This window comes from Theropithecus gelada, chromosome 2 (assembly GCF_003255815.1).
Source record: "Theropithecus gelada isolate Dixy chromosome 2, Tgel_1.0, whole genome shotgun sequence".
NCBI lineage: Eukaryota > Metazoa > Chordata > Mammalia > Primates > Cercopithecidae > Theropithecus > Theropithecus gelada.
The window spans coordinates 141,244,005-141,261,672 of NC_037669.1; the positions used below are offsets into that span (position 1 = coordinate 141,244,005).

Here is a 17,668-nt window from a genome sequence, read left to right on the forward strand (position 1 = left end):
GAGAAATTAAGTTGGAAGGACTAGAACCCATGGTTGATCTAGAGCACTTAATATTCATGTAGAACCCAATTCTGTTTAATATTTTTATGCTGCTGTAATTAAAAAATTTTGACATCAATTATCAATACATGTACATAGGTTCTCCCTATCTCTGCTAAAGCTCCTTCCCCCACCACCAAAAACAATGACAAATAAAAACAAAAATGAAAATATCGATAAATGAACTTCTCAAGTTGCTGAAAATTTACCATCAGATTCAAGCCTGTTTCTGAAAGTTTCAACTCACCCAATCAGACAAAAGGCTGAGGAAGGGAAGCATTTATCAAGTTACACGGGGGACTCCATCTGTTATCTTAGACCTTTGTTACCAAGTGACACAGAGGAGATACTTGAAGGCAGTTTGAAAGACTTTTATTTTATAGATCCTTCATCCAAAGATTTCCAATTAGGGAGAAGAAGCAGCAGAAAAGGAGAAAAGCCAAGTATGAGTGATGAAGATGCCTTCATCTACTGACATTTAACCTGGCGAGAACCATCAATGGTGAAGTTGCCTTTTCAGCTGGGATCTGTCCGTTCAGCTTCTGTAATAAATGCAGTCAAAGGGGCAGTCCCTTCCCATTGCTCACAAAGGTCTTGTTTTTGAACCTCGCCCTCACAGAGGCCGTTTCTCATCATGCCAAGTCAACAGAAGAAAATCATTTTTTGCATGGCTGGAGTGTTAAGCTTTGCATGTGCCCTCGGAGTTGTGACAGCCTTGGGGACACCGTTGTGGATCAAAGCCACTATCCTCTGCAAAACGGGAGCTCTGCTCGTCAATGCCTCAGGGCAGGAGCTGGACAAGTTTATGGGTGAAATGCAGTACGGGCTTTTCCACGGAGAGGGCGTGAGGCAGTGTGGGTTAGGAGCAAGGCCCTTTCGGTTCTCGTGTAAGTAGCAATTGCATTTGAATTATTTAATACTTTAGGCAGACTCTTCCCAGTGTTGTGAGGAATTATATTTGACAGTTTTGCCCTGTTTATTGCAGGACTTTTTAAACTGGGGTGAACCATATGAAAAACCTATGACTCTGAGGAATTTCTTCTTCCTAGTTTTTATTGTTTTATACTTGCCCTTTTCATTGTAACATAGAGTTAATTCATTGTTACATAATTAAGGTTTTTGGAAATATTAGCAATTAAGATTCGTAAGTATTAATATTTATGTAAGAAATTATGGAGTCTTTTTTAAAAAGTAAACTTGGGGAAATAGGAAAGCTGTAAAGAATGATCTTTATGCCTTTTATTCTTTATAAAAAGAACCAAGGTTATGGGCTCCCTACTTAACCCTACCTGCTTTGCCACCTTTTTCATGATTTTGTTTCCTGCTCCCCACTCCCTCCCATTATTTCTGCTAAGACCTCTGCTGCTGCTAAATATTCAGTTTTCATTTTTAACCAATCTGGAATCATTTGGCTGTAGAAATTTAAAATGATCTGCTGTGCTAACTGGGAAAGAAATGGATGCCTATTTAGTATAGAAAATTTTAAACTGATTGACCTGCAAATCATGTAGAGAATATGCGATTTTCTTGTCTTGATTTTTGTGAAATGGAAGTGTTATCCACAGTATTTATCACCTGTTTATCTTAAGAAGAGAATTTTTAAAAATTACCATGTGAATAGGCAACTCATTAAATGAAAATTAATAAGAAGTCATTTGTTATATCTCTCACAACACACATTCAGAAGTTATTATTATTTCAGAAGGGCTGGTTTGGAACAATCTTATGAAGACACAGTCAGTAAATTACTGCATAAATCACTCTTCAGGAAAGGAGGTTACCAATTGAAGCATTTAAAATGAATTATTATTTTGCCCAGGTTTTTTTTTTCCTTCTAGTATAGGTAGAAGGCTAAATTAATTGAATTTATTATTAACATATGCAGTGCCTAATTAAATTTCAGTGCTGGTCTATTTATATTTCTGCGACATTCCTTATATCTTCTTAGCAGTCATTGGACACCAACCTTCAGCTCACATAGGTTACTAAGTGATATGAATTTTCATAGGGCTCCAGAAAATTTCCAAGAGTTAGTCATCAGCTTTTTAATCGATGAAGTGGATACCAGGTCTTTTCACTGAATGGCTTTTATTCATTAAGGTAATGGGGCTGTTAGAGTTGCCTAGTTTTCCTCGGGAAGGGGGAGGAAGAAAACAAAGCAGAATGTCATGTGATATGCAACTGTATTAAAAAACCGAAAAGGAAAAAAGATGAGAGCGATGATTTAACCATGAGTCACCGGCAGCCAAGGCGTGAGTAAAACTTCTCACAAATGAATTTAGACAAAAGCAAAAATACTGGTGAATTTTCTGGAGCCTTTACATTTTCTACAGTGAAATGGAGATAAACTTTACTCATACCATATGACATGTTTCAAAACAATAATAAGATGTTTTCTGAACACTTACTACATGCTAAGCACTTTATATGCTTTGTCTCATTTAATCCTTACACAGCCACATTCTTCTGGGGTTCAGCAAGTGATTTTTGTGGTTGTGTCCTATGCTGGTCCTGTCGAGGATGAAGTTGTTCTAACTGGATACCCCTCCCTTTGCTTTCTGTGAGGACTCACAGAACTGGTAGGGTTTAAACAGTACTCTCACTTATCTCACAGAATTGCATTAGTTCCCACATACCCCTAACATTCCCCCCCAGCCTAGTGAAGAAATTCTTCCATTTACTTGTTTGTTCTGCAGTGACAGCTCCATCTATATACAATAGACTATACATATTAAGTGTACTGTATATACTATACATATTAAAACCTCTTTCATTTTGGTGAGGCCCAGCAAAGAATACTTACGGTATAGCTTTTTTTTTTTCCTAAGCATAAAAGTATCTTTTTCAATGCAGCATGAGAGAGAGTTGGGAAAATGAAAATAAACAGATCCAATGGACTCCCCAAAGAGCATAATATTCATTTAAATAAACACCCCTCTCAGTGTTAAAACTTCCTAATCAACATGCCTTTGGGACACGTTGCACCCTTGAAGTTTACACTCCCATTGCAATGCAGCTTCATGGTTCACATTTTTTCCATTCAAAATGTCATTACCCTGTCAATGATGTTTCATCAACGTTTGCTTGGATGAGAATCCTCTGATATTCTTCCTGATAGAAATGTATAAGCCCTGTTCATATAAATGAATGAAAGGTCTAGCCTTATTTTCTCAGTAGTGGCTTCCTTGGAGCAAAAATCAGGGACCTCCAGAGAGCTCAGGTGAATGACTCTTTTCTGTTTCTTCCAGAGCCCAACTTCTGATTAGCGTACAATTCATTTCCCAGAATGTCTTCTTTCTTATTTTGCCTTTAGAAAGTTGTTAAGCAAACATTTGAATTCACAGAATCGTACCAGTGTAGGAAGAATGGAAAAGGTAACTTATCAAGGTAAAAATCACTTCGTGGCCAGTTTTCTTGGCTCACTGCAACCTCCCCCTCCTGGGTTCAAGCGATTCTCCTGCCTCAGCCTCCCAAGTAGCTGGGACTACAGGCATGCACCACCACACCCACCTAATTTTTTTTTGTATTTTTAGTAGAGACAGGGTTTCAGGCTGGTCTCATGGCCAGTTTTCTTTGTGTTGTCATGTTATCATCAATTAATAGGAATTTATATTTCAGTTCTGTTAGGTGGATAAACACTATTTTGCATACCTAAACTTTTCATTTATATCAGCATTGCCCAATAAAAATATACTACAAGCCACAAATGCAAGCCATATATGTACTTTGAAATGTCCTAGTAGCCACATTAGAGAACAAAAGTAAAAAGCAACAGATGAAATTAATTTTAATGATTTTTTTAAACCCAAGATATCAAAAATCTTATCATTTTAACATATAATCAAAAATTTATTGAGATGTTTTACGTTCTTTTTTTCTTGATGCTGTCTTGGAAATCTAGAGTGTATTTTACATTTATATTACATCTACTTCAGTCTAGCCACATTTCACATGCTCATTTTTTTGTGTGTGGTTTTAAGAAGAAGAGAGTTTAATAGGCAAGAAAGAAAAGAGAAGGCAGAAGGAAGAGGTTCCCTCATACAGAGACAGAGGTTGGGGGGGCTCCAAAGCCAAAAGAGGAGGTCCCTAAGTACGGTGGACACCAGCCAGGTATATATGCAGAGTCTGGAGGAGGTGATGTCTCATTTGCATAAGGTCACATGCTCATTTTTATGGCTACTGTATTGTTCAGTACAGATTTAGATGGGGATTTGCTCTGAACAAGTTGGTCATTGATGGTGTTCATATTCTGATTGAATTTTTCCTGGGTTCTGCTGTATAAGTCCATGTGTGTTATTTTCATGTGCAATGCTTGCATCACTTTTAAAACCCAGATATATGGCATAACGTGAGAATGAAAAATGGACCAGAAAAATAGTTTGGCAATGTAGTCATGTTTGTTCCTATAAATGTTCCCTGTTGACCACTCTATCTCTTTTAATTATAACAAGAATCTGCCCTGCCAGCATGCACAGTTATGCTGGGAAAACTTCTGCCTCATTTACTCTGGCTGATTCTCATCCACTTATGGGTCAGTGGTTCATTTTCTAGAGGTCACCAGCATTCATACCTAGCACACAATTTCATTTATTATAATGAAGGAATGTTTTCCTTTCAAAGAGGCACAACTGGTGGGCTTAATTTTTCTTGATATGTCACCTGTAAAATTTTAATGATGATGTTTAAACTCTAAATGTAGCCATCAAGACAAAAACTGCCAATTTTGAGCTCAGTGTGTGTGGGTGGGTTTCTGTTTTGGTAATTTGAAACATTGCAGAATATCATCAAAATATGATACCCAAGAATCATATGGTATCAATCGTTCCTAGATATACTGATCTATTCATTGCCAAGACAGTTCATGAGCTGGTAAAAACATATGGAATTATTTTCTTAAAATGTGAAAAATAAAATTTAACCAATCATGTATCACAGCTTGCAACTTTAGTCGTACTTTGAAAAGCATTTTAATTTGGACCTCATGATAGAAAATTTATAAAAAGCTGAACAGAAATTAGTTCACTTCATATTTTAGAAAAGCAGCGTTTCTTTACTAAATGAGGCATTTGACCCAGATTGGAGAGAAAATGTTGAAACTACTTCTATGAGCAAGCAGGTGGCTTCTCAAACACATGTTGGGATGAAATGGCTGGGGCTCAGGGGCTCAGTGCCTGTCACTGAGAGTTGGTACTCTCTATCTCCATGGTCTCCTCCAAGTGTGACTCTTGTCTCTTGCTGACCTGACCTGCCCCAGGTTTCTTACTGGTCATGACTCTGCACACCTTGCATCTCTCCTATCACCCTGCCTATGGCAAAGCTACAAAGGTCTTTGATGTGGCTCTGTCTGATATCCTGTGTTTCCTCCTATGGTCTGTGTGGAAGCAGGTATGGGGGTGTGTAGAGGGGAAGCCTATGAAGTTCATCTGCAAAGACTACTTGGTTAGGGGAAGAGGGAAAGAAGCCATATGCACCATTTCACCAGCAAGCATGGGCTCTTCTGCTTTTTGACTTAGGGGTCCTGTTGTCTAGTCTCACTCACCTATTAAAACAGTCCAGCAAATAGAGGTTTTGTTTACCTCCTATTACAAAAAAAGCAATTAATGGAATAGAAGATAATAATGTATGAGAAGCACTATTGTGAAAGAAAAACCTTCAGCTTCTCTCAGCCAAATAATTGTTTCCTCCTCTGTCCTTCCCAGACCTTGATGTTTGCTCTATTATTTCAAAACAACTATGTTATAAATATTTGAGAATGTGTATTTCTCTGCAAGGAGATCTTAATCCCCAAGAAGGCAGGAGCTGTGTATTATTCATCCCAGTGCTCCTTCACACCAGGGCCTCAGACAGTGCACGGCCCAAACAGGTACTTAATAAATATTTGGATTTGAGGTGGGTCTCTGCCACTCACAAGAGATTACACTTAGAAAATTCCATCACTTCATTGATTTTCAGTTCTTGCATCTGTATATGGGAGACGATACTAGGTGATTTCTGACATCTCTTACCATTTAAATGCTCTGTGATCTATATAATGAGGGACTGGCTGTTCTAGACAAGTTCCTTCCAGCTTTACAGTTGCATAACCCTTCTAATCTTAGTCACATGATGACTCCACTGACAGATTTTTGGCCACCATCATTAGACATGCTGAGTTACATGTGCCTTTGCTCTGATCCTCAAAACTCATGATTTTTAAAGTATTCTGAAATGTCTACCATTTATCAGGATCCAGATGGATTTTATGACTAAAGTGGATGTTTCTTTTCTCTCCCATTACAATCTTTTACTTTTTGTGTGGGAAATTGCATGTTAAAGAAAGGGAAATTGAAGAATGGGATGCTTTGAAATTCTGGTAAGATGGATCACTGGGTTCCAGAAAGTGGGGGCAGCCACAAATACTGAAACAAATGAGATGGTATTATTGAGAAAGCACAAATAGAAGAAGGTCAAAAGCAAGAAGAAGCTGACATCCTACTTCCTCCCATTTTTGCTTTCTCTGTTTTTCCAAGAAACTCCTCTTCCAGCCTCGCTGAAAAACTACACTTTCCTAAATCTAATTTCTTAAACTGATGATGGCAAGAAGTTAGGAATGACCAGTATATTTAAGACTCCAAGAGTATTTGTTTTGTTTCGTTTTGAGACTGGGTCTCACTCTGTCATCCAGCATGGAGTGCAATGGTGCGATCACAGCTCATTGTAGCCTTGACCTCCCCTTCCTGAGGGATCCTCCCACCTCAGCCTCCTGAGTAGATGATACCACAGGCATGTGCCACCACACCTGGTAACTTAAAAGAATTTTTTTTTTGGTAGAAATGGGGTTGCCCAGGCAGATCTCAAACTGTTGGGCTCAAGCAATCCCCCTGCATTGGCCTCCCAAAGTGCTAGGATTATGGGCATAAGCCACTATGCCTGGCCTCTCCAAGGGCTTTCTTTACCCAGAAGAGGAACTTGGCAGAAATTATCCTCCAATTGGTGAGGAATATGGAGAAAATGACTTTGAGGAAAGGAACTTCTGGTTCTGCCTACCTAATCCAGAAAAAGAAGTTTTACTTCTCCCTTCCCCTAGTAACTATCTTCCCATATTCATATAAAAAATTACAGAATCAACTTTGGTCAAGAATTATAATTTTGCATGTATGCACATGTGCACATGCACACCCATATACCTTCCCTCCCTTTAAATCATCCCACACCCTAATAATAGTAAAATCACTGACTTGAGCATACCTGGGAGAGGAAGAGGAGTCTGACAGGGGCAAGTCCTAAGTGGCACTTCTGAAACTTAACCCTGGTGTACGCACTTTACCTACTGCAGGATGACTCCACAACTGTTCTCACAATTTGCTGCTCTGCTTTCTTTTCTAATTTCTGAAGGTGACTTATCTTCCCCAAGGACTCTCAGACTTCTCAGAAGAAAAAAATATTGGGTGGGTCCCTGCTAGTCACAAAAGATTAGACTTTGAGAATGATAAAAGTATATCAGAATATACTCATTAATATTGAATTACTTTAATTAATATTATGATATTGATAAAAGCAATGTTCAATAATGAATACTATTTGTGCCTCATAGGGGCCAGGCATTTTGTATGTTTTATCTACAACCCTTACATGGGAGATGTTATGATGCTATTTCTCTTGAAGAAATATGGAAACTGGAAACAGAGAGGTCACAATAATTTTCCAGAGTCACATAGCTAGTAGGCAGCAGAGTTGGGATTCAAATTCAGATACATATGATAGATCATGCTCTTCCTCTGCTACATTTTGCCCCCTTAGAATATGAAAAAAGGATACAAAGTGATGAAGAAAATACGTAAGATTATTCTTCAGTTTCACCATCTATTTTTTTAAAGTTTTTAAAATTATACTTTAAATTCTGAAATACATGTAAAGAACGTGCAGGTTTGTTACATAGGTATACACGTGCCATGGTGGTTTGCTGCACCCATCAACCTGTCATCTACATTAGGTATTTTTCCTAATGCTATCCCTCCCCTAGCCCTCCAACCCCTGACAAGCTCCGGTGTGTGATGTTCCCCTCCCTGTGTCCTTGTGTTCTCATTGTTCAACTCCCACTTATGAGTGAGGACATGTGGTGTCTGGTTTTCTGTTCCTGTTAGTTTGCTGAGAATGATGGTTTCCAACTTTATTCACGTCGATGCAAAGGACATGAACTCATCCTTTTTATGGCTGCATACCATTCCATGGTGTACACGTCCCATTGATGGGCATTTGGATTGGTTCCAAGTCTTTGCTTTTGTGAACAGTGCTGCAATAGGCATATGTGTGCATGTGTCTTTATAGTAGAATGATTTATAATCCTTTGGGTATATACCCAGTAATGGGATTGCTCGGTCAAATGGTATTTCTGGTTCTAGGTCCTTGAGGAATCGCCACACTGTCTTGCACAATAGCTGAACTAATTTACACTCCCACCAACAGCGTAAAAGTGTTCCTATTTCTCCACATCCTCTCCAGCATCTGGTGTTTCCTAGACTTCTTAATGATCGTCATTCTAACTGGCGTGAGATGGTATCTCATTGTGGTGTTGGTTTGCATTTCTCTAATGACCAGTGATGATGAGCTTTTTTTCATATGTTTGTTGGCCGCATAAATGTCTTCTTTTGAGAAGTGTCTGTTCATATCCTTCTCCCACTTTTTGATGGTTTTGGTTTTGTTTTTTTTTTTTCCGTATAAGTTTGTTTAAGTTTCTTATAGATTCTGGATATTAGCCCTTTGTCAGCTGGGTAGATTGCAAAAATTTTCTTCCATTCTGCAGGTTGCCTGTTCACTCTGATAATAGTTTCTTTTGCTGTGCAGAAGTTTTTTAGTTTAATTAGATCGTATTTATCAATGTTGGCTTTTGTTGCCATTGCTTTTTGTGTTTTAGTCATGAAGTCTTTGCCCATGCCTATGTCCTGAATGGTATTGCCTAGGTTTTCTTCTACAGTTTTTATGGTTTTAGGTCTTATGTTTAAATCTTTAATCCATCTTGAGTTAACTTTGTATAAGGTGTAAGGAAGGGGTCCAGTTTAGTTTTCCACATATGGCTAGCCAGTTTTCCCAACACCATTTATTAAATAGGGAATCCTTTCCCCATTGCTTGTTTTTGTCAGGTTTGTCAAAGATCAGATGGTTGCAGATATGTGGCATTATTTCTGAGGCCTCTGTTCTGTTTCATTGGTCTCTATATCTGTTTTGGTACCAGTACCATGCTGATTTGGTTACTGTAGACTTGTAGTGTAGTTTAAAGTCAGGGAGCATAATGCCTCCAGTTTTGTTCTTTTTGCTTATGATTGTCTTGGCTATGTGGGCTCTTTTTTGGTTTCATACACAATTTAAAGTAGTTTTTTCTAATTCTGTGAAGAAAGTCAATGGTAGCTTGATGGGAAAGCACTGAATCTATAAATTACTTTAGGGAGTATGGCCATTTTCATGATATTAATTCTTCCTATCCATGAGCATGGAATGTTTTTCCATTTGTTTGTATCCTCTCTTATTTCCTTGAGCAGTGGTTTGTAGTTCTCCTTGAAGAGGTCCTTCACATCCCTTGTAAGTTGGATTCCTAGGTATTTTATTCTCTTTGTAGCAATTGTGAATGGAAGTTCACTCATGATTTGATTCTCTGTTTGTCTGTTATTAGTGTATAGGAATGCTTGTGATTTTTGCACATTGATTTTGTATCCTGAGACTTTGCTGAAGTTGCTTATCAGCTTAAGGAGATTTTGGGCTGAGATGATGGGGTTTTCTAAGTATACAATCATGTCATCTGCAAACAGAGACAATTTGACTTCCTGTCTTCCTATTTGAATACCTTTATTTCTTCCTCTTGCCTGATTGCCCTGGCCAGAACTTCCAATACTGTGTTGAATAGGAGTGTTCACCATCTATTTTAAGAATAGTATTGAAGTCTCACAAAAGCTGGTTCTCATGTAACTATCTGAGAGTATTTGGCCTTATGACTTGAATTCATTCATTGCCTTTTTATTTCACATTTTAGTGATTCTGATGTCTAAATCTTAATCTTTGATCCTCGCAAGGTAAAATAGCCAAGTCAGGCCTGTTTAATAATATTGGTTGAGGAAGTCACATGCTTATGATCAATCTTTGGGTTATGTAATTATATTACCTTAATGTTGGCAGTTTAGGTGTAAGGCAGAGATATCTGATCACATGTGTGGTTAGCTAATTTAAGATCACTGCCCACTAAAATCTTCATGGTATGATCTTCAAAGTTAGCTACTCTGACCACAGCAACGATTTCACCACAGAAATTTCCAAAATGGCAGACTCTTTCCTGAGGTGGAGTGAACAGTTTTAAAACAGAGTCAAGGACTAAAAGAAAAGCAGGCACAAAGCATTTGATTCATTTCAAAAACTAGTATTGTATTAAGAGCCAAGGGAACAGAATTGTAGCATCAATTAAAATGTTGTTTGAAAAAAATAAAATAAAAACAAAAGTTCATTTTTATCTCTGAAATATATTAAGGTTTTCATAAAGTTACAGGTGTATTTTTAAAAAAAACAAAACTGATATACATTAAACTGACAAATTTGCCTCTCATCTCATCATGCAGCTAAACACAACTGTCTATGGTGATATACACTCTTATTAGAGGTATGATAGAACTGACTAATAGCAAACTTTGTACCTGGTAGACTAATTTATGCAGGGTTCATATTTCGCTCCCTCTCAGCATGTTATAACTGTGGCAAAGCCATTCTCAGAAGTTATTACCCCAACATAATCATACCCCTGTGGATTCGGAGCAGTTAAATGGGTTCTGTTATCAGAGACACATATGTGCCACAGCAGATGTCGTCCCTGAGCCACCATGGGTGATTAAGACTCACTGATGGGACTGCCTCTGAATAGGCTTGAGTGAGGTGGATACACTTCAGCTGAGAGAAATTCAGGTAAGGGGCTGAGAAAATCAGATTTTGAATGGTTTCATCATACCATCAGGTCTCCTTCTTTTAAGTTCTGGGGTCATGGATTTCATTCAACCTGACCACATAGCCTTTGGAATCTTGGCTCAATACCTAAGTGTGAGACTATGGGTGATATTAAAGGAGATGAATGCATTGAGCTGATGTCAGAGAATGTCTTTTACTGGATTTTCATAATGACTGGCTGCAGATGGGCTGAGGGGAAAGTCAGATCAAGAGCATTTCTGTAAGAAGAAAGAAATCTTCCCTCTTATTCTCTTTCAAGAAAATGAATAGCTGAGCACCAAGAGGCCAAATACTTTTATAAAAAACACATCCTTTTATGTAGAGAAGGACAAGTTGAGACCAAAAACAGGACCTCTGAAACTGCTTTTAGAGCTTTAATCTAGGAAGAAATTGCTGCACCATTGCTGACATCATTATCAGAGGCTGCCTTAGTTCTGAGAGCTTCACAGATGGCCTTTTCTGCATTTTACATCTGGCCAGATGAAGGCAAAAAGGTTGATGAAACCAAAACTATTAGATCAGTGGTCCATAACTCTGGCTGCACTTTAGAATCATCTGGGGAGTCCTTAAAACTACTGATCCTGAGGCTCCATCCTGGACCAATTGAATCAGGATCGCTGGGGGTGGGACCTGAGCATTGGAATGCTTTGAAAGTTCCTCAGGGGACTCTAATGTGCAGCCAAGGCTGAGAACGACTGAGGTGGATGGTGGCCAAGACAGGTGAGGCCAAGAGTTAGAAGCCCTTACTGTTAGGGAAGGGGGAAGCCACAAGGAGGAGGGGAGGGGGAAGGAGCAGTATTTAGCATTTCTTCCACACAGTTGGGGGGTTTTCTGATCAAAATTAAGCCGGGATCTTTCGCTTCCATTTTCATGAAGGTCTTTTGCTTTGTCCATAGCCACCTGGCCTCAGGGCAATGAGCAATCTGATGAATCTGCAGTAAGAAACTGAGCATACTTGGCTGTCAGCTCCAGCGGCTTCCCCTGTTTCCAAATCTGCCCACCAGTTACAGGAGCCTGCTCACCAACTGGTTGGGTTAAAGGAGTCAGCTCTGTCCTTGACAGGGAGGCCTTCAGCTACCTGGCCCTGTCTGTGACTGCGTGGGTGAAGCTGCCTAATTCGGGGAACTTGATGGAAGATCTAAGCTATGTTCTCTAACAGTTTTATCAGAAATAAAGTTAACTTTTGACCTCCATCTGTCTGTCTCCTGTGGAAGGGCTCTGCTCCTTCCAAAGAAACTCTCAGGGGTTCTCCTTAGAGGTGTGTTATCAGTCCAAAGATCATTTTAGACCAGCCATTACAGAGGATGTCCAAGAAATTGCACAAGGGAAATAGAAGCAAGAATGAGAGCAATATATCAGACAGTGAGGAAAGTATGTGACTGGTTTCAAATAAGTAATTAACCATAAATCCAAAGTTCCAGCATTATTTATAGCAATAGTTGCCTACCTGGTCAGGAAAAAAAGTAAAAGACTGAGCTGCAAGATAGAAAGTTTGCCAGAATTCCATGTACTCCAAGGACTCCTGTGGAGTATTCCTCTGTCCCAATGCGGAGACCTGTACTCTGACCACCCGTGGGCCAAATCCCTCTTACCCACCCTCAATGATTCCTCCTGGGACCCTCACCACATCGAGTTCTTACATTCCTCACTCTTTTCAGGGGAAATACAACCCTTCTGCTCTTCTCACGATGTTAAAAATATTTAGACAATTACTTAAAATTAACAGCAATCTTCCACATAAATGATCTCGCTTGTGTTTCTTGTAAGCTCCGTGATTTATTTCTATTATTATCTATGCTGATAGTTAAGGAAACTGAGATATAGAGACTAACATGCATACTAAATGGCAAAACCAGATGAATTTCAAACTTCCCTGACTCCAAAAGCCACGTTCTGCCCAACCCGCCATGCTGCCGCGCAGTTAATGCCTGGCTCCCCACTGACCCCTCTACCCATTGTGCTTTTGGTGGTACATTGTATTCCAACTGCCTGAGACTCCTGGTTAATGCCATTACATATAGACTTAGGTTGAATTTACTAGGATTTTTAAGATTTGTAGGATAACAGATATGACTGGAATCAGTAATAGATAAAGGGATAACAAAGTTTCAGAATAAAATATAATAGAAAACCCCAGCAGATAGAAGTAAAATGAATGTTAAGGCAACTGAAATGAAAGCCATACATTTAGAAATATCAAATAAAACTCAGATTAATGGCAGATAATAAAGGAACACACTTAGCAGTCAGTAAAAACACTTTTTATCTTATTCTTATTAACCTCAAGTAAACTTTTTTTTTTTTTTTTGAGACAAAGTCTCACTCTGTCATCCAGGCTGGAGTGCAGTGATGCGATCTCGGCTCACTGCAACTTCCACCTCCTGAGCTCAAGAGATTCTTCTGCTCCAGCCTCCCAAGTAGCTGAGACTATAGGAGCCCATCACCACACCCGGCTAATTTTTGTATTTTTAGTAGAAACAGGGTTTCACCATGTTGGCCAGGCTGCTCTTGAACTCCTGACCTCAGGTGATCCACCTGCCTCAGCCTCCCAAAGTGCTGGGATTACAGGTGTGAGCCACCACGCCCGGCTGTAACCTATTGAAAATAGCATTACTTGACATGTGAGACAAATTATTTGTAAGTTAAAGAGTTTATGTGCCTTCAATGCTCTCACCCTTCCCTCCCCTAAAAAGATGATTGAGTGCCCATGATGTGCCTAAGCCTTCTGGTAGACTCTGAGAATGTGAAAGGAATTAGACGATACTTGTTCAACAACCCAGAATCTAAGCAGAAGTGTTCAGAAATGATCAGCCACTTGGGAGAGCTATACTAGCATATCATTCAGGATGGGCTGGGTTATGTTTTAATAACAAGTAAGTTTGAACTTCATAGGTTTGAAACAACAAAGATGAGTTTCTTGCTCACGGTTCATATTTTTTGGAGATTGGCTGGAGCTGCATTCCAAGCCACCATCTGGAATGTTGACAGTTACTGTAAGAGAGAAAGAGTTGTGGAGGCTCTCACACTGGCAATTAAATTCTCTGACCTGGAACTGACACATGCCACCTCCACTTACATTTTATTGGCCAAGGCTTGTTACACAGCCACATCTAACTGCAGAGAGGTCAAGATGAGCAAATCCTACCATGAGCTATAGATGGTGAAGTAGCACTCATTATTATCACAATTATTGTATTTGTTATAAAAACTCCAAGAAGAATAGGTACTCTCTGTGAGGAATAGGCATAGGAAAACCAGAGGAAAGTTCTTAAAGATGAGATAGATTTCACTAGATGGCATTGAAGAAACATTCTAAGTAAATGAACAGCATAAGCAAATGCATGAAGAACTTATTGTGGCCCTAGTACTGACGATGCCTGAGAGCGTGGAGGAGGGAAAAGGTAAGACTGGAGAGGAAGGCAGGAACCAGAACAGGACAGACTGTGTTTGCTTTCAGGCAGTGAGAAGTGGGGGCCAGTCATAAGGCTCCTCCAATATTTGGGGATCCAAACCAAAGCATTGGCAAAGAAATAGAAAGGAAGGGAAATATTTCCAAAATATTCAAAACAGAAACCAACAGAACTTGATGACAGAAGATGAACCCAGGTTTCTGCTGGATAGACCGTTGTTACATTCTCTGAGAGAAGGAATACAGAAGGAAAAAGTTGAGAGGGAATATGAAATTATTTTTAGTCATGTTTAATTTGATCACTTGCAGAACATCAACCAGAGATGTCCATCAGTTACACCAATTTGCAGGTTTTGAGAGAGGCCTGGGGTAGAGGCAGAGAAGCGGGAATCAGCAGATTAGAGGCAGTAGTTGGAACCATAACTGAAGATGAGATTTCCTAGGGAAGGGAGTTGAACAGGAAGGTAGACAAAGGCCAGGTGCAGTGGCTCACACCTGTAATCCCAGCACTTTAGGAGGCTGAGGTGGGTGGATCACAAGGTCAGGAGTTCAAGACCAGACTGTCCAACATGGTGAAACCCCGTCCCTACTAAAAAACACAAAAATTAGCTGGATGTGGTGGTGCACACTTGTAATCCCAGCCTCAGGAGGCTGAGGCAGGAGAATTGCTTGAACCCGGGAGGCAGAGGTTGCAGTGAGCTGAGATCACGCCATTGCACTCCAGCCTGGGCAACAGAGCGAGACTCTGTCCCTCCCCCTGCCAAAAAAAGAAGGTAGACAAAGATGTGTCCTAGAAAACACTATTATAAATGGGTAGAGAGGGGAGACTTGCCAAGGAGATTGAGGGAAGAGTTAGTGAGGTGAAACCTTGGAAGGACAGACCTTCACCAAGGAAGTAACAGTCAACAGGCCTAGATGCCACAGAGATGTCAAAGGAGAGACACTGGAAATGGTTCTTTGAATGTTACAGCCAGAATATCACAGGGGACCTTTTCCAAAGCAGTCTTGATGAAGTGGTGGGGAAGGGAGGTCCTTGAAGGAGCTAAAGAGGGACTGGGAGATCATGACCCAGAGATAAGGGTTGCAGGTATAAAAGGGAAAGACTGAGGTCGGGAAATAGACAGAGGAACCTTAAGGCCAGGCTGTGGGTGGGGTGTGTGTGTGTGTGTGTGTGTTTGTGTGTGTATACAACGGGAAGACCTTGAGTATAATTCTGTACTAAGAAGATAGAGCAGTAGGGAGGAAAAGACTGAAGACAGATGGGAGGATAAATAGTGAATTAGAAAGGTCCCTGCAAAGATGAGAAAGGATGAGTCTGAAAGTACAGGGAGAAGGGCCACCCTTGGCTTGGACAGGAGAAAACATTTATTTCACTAAGAATAAAGGGAAGGTTGGGTATACACCAAGAAGAAGGTGTAGATGGGTGGCAATGGAGTTCTGCCAGGTTGAGGGCATTTCATGATAGCCTCACCTTTCTCTGTGAAATGAGAGAGTTTAGTTTACAAAATATGTTTGAGCACTTCATAAGCCAGGTTCATAGGCTGAAAGAAATGGAGGTGGAGTGTGATAGGTCCTTAAGAATAGGGGAGGTTTGGAATATCTGACAAGGGATAGAGAGGAAAAAACTAGAAAAGACTTTGCAGAATGGGGGCCCACAGATCAGAGGCTCAGGGGTCCTCATTTGAGCAGGAGAGTTAAGGCAGGAAGGCAAGGGTCACAGCCCAAAAAATAGAGCCCCCACCAAATGACTGCAGGAGGGCAGCTTTCCTACGAGAGCATCCCTATCACTGTTTTCACTCCAAGTCATTAACTTATGACTTACTCAGCTCTGTTTCATAATAGCAGACTCGAGTAATGAGGGTATGACAGCCTCTCTCTGCGTGCCAAGGTATGCAGTGTGGATTTCCTTTTCTGCTTTCTCTCTCCTGTGGCTTAGGTGCCTTCTGTTCTGCTACTAGGATAGAGAATCCAGTGACTAGTTTCTTCTAGCTCTCTGTTCTGACTAGGTATCTAGTCAGAAATTTCTGTTTTCCAGACTTCACGGAGAGGGAATCAAGCTTTGAGTCATGGTTGAAAAAGTAGAGTTTAATATATATATGTATTACAAAATGCCACTCATGTTCTTGAGGTTACCTTGTATCTATACCACAACTAGCGTTCTTTTAGAAAGCACCATTACCCAAGTAATCCCTTTCCTGGGAATTCACCCAAAAAGGTTATTCCTATATATCCCCCATCTCCAAAATAAAAAAGAAAAAGGTATGTGCTTAGAGATGTTCCTGGAAGCATGAGCTGTAATGCGGAACCAATAGAAGACGACCTAACAGATTGCAGGGCATCCGTTTGGTTAAAAACGTATGTGTTATCTAAATGATAGTTATGAAGACAATATGTATAACACAGAAAATGCTTATATTCTGAGTTGAAAGAACAGAAGGTGATTTCAAAACTGCATTGAGATAATAGTAATATAGGAAATAGTAAGATGAACAAAGATTTCAAAGGAACAAAAATAAAGACAAATTTTGCTTTTTATATTGGTTAGGAGTATGGGTGAAATTCCAATTTTAATTTTAATTTTATTGTTATAATGTTGTTCATAAAAAAAGGTCCTCTATAGACAGTGAGGCTTTGGGACAAACTAACAGAAACAGGGTAGGAAGAAAATTCATCTTCCTTCAATCCCCTTTCTCGGCTTTAAAAAAAAAAGAGCTTTGTCATGTTCAGGTGTGCAATGAATTCTTTTTCCAAATCTGGAACTTTAAACCTACTATTAAATGGGAGTCAGTTTCCATGTAACATGTTGACAATCCCCCAAGTATGTTGGATTAATTTTTTTTAATAAGGGAATTTGAAATTCCATTTCAATTGCCAACCTGCATCTTTTAACTTCTAAAAACAAAGTAAAACAAAACAAAAACACACTGGGTCCTATCACCCTCTCTTGCTACTACTATTTTATCTCCATTGCCCTGAATTCCTCCCAAACCTCTTTCCACCTAGCTTTGATTTGTTTTCAGTCGGGTTTATTGAGGCATAATTTACATACAGTAAAATTCATCCTTCTTAGGATGCATTTTGACTAATGTATGCATTAGACTAATGCATTTTGACTAATGTATATTGGCTTATAATGACCACCACAACCAAGATATAGAATGCACCCAACCCTCCCGGGTTCCCTCTGTCCCTTTTTTGGTTCATCTCCTCTCCTACACCCAACCCCTTGGCAACCACTGATCTGTTTTCTGTCCTTATCAT

The 17,668-nt window shown here is 39.7% G+C and overlaps 1 protein-coding gene across 2 annotated transcripts in view; it reads left to right on the forward strand.

Moving 5' to 3' along the window:
* Positions 1 to 631: 631 nt before the first annotated feature.
* CLRN1 (clarin 1) overlaps positions 632 to 17,668 on the forward strand; it is a 39,387-nt gene continuing 22,350 nt past the window's right edge. The window contains exon 1 of one of the 2 annotated variants that reach the window (XM_025376638.1): positions 632 to 926. In XM_025376638.1, the coding sequence (XP_025232423.1) occupies positions 674 to 926 (253 nt within the window). In that variant the 5' untranslated portion in view covers positions 632 to 673. The remainder of the gene's footprint in view (positions 927 to 17,668) is intronic. The other variant, XM_025376637.1, reaches the window with a different exon arrangement.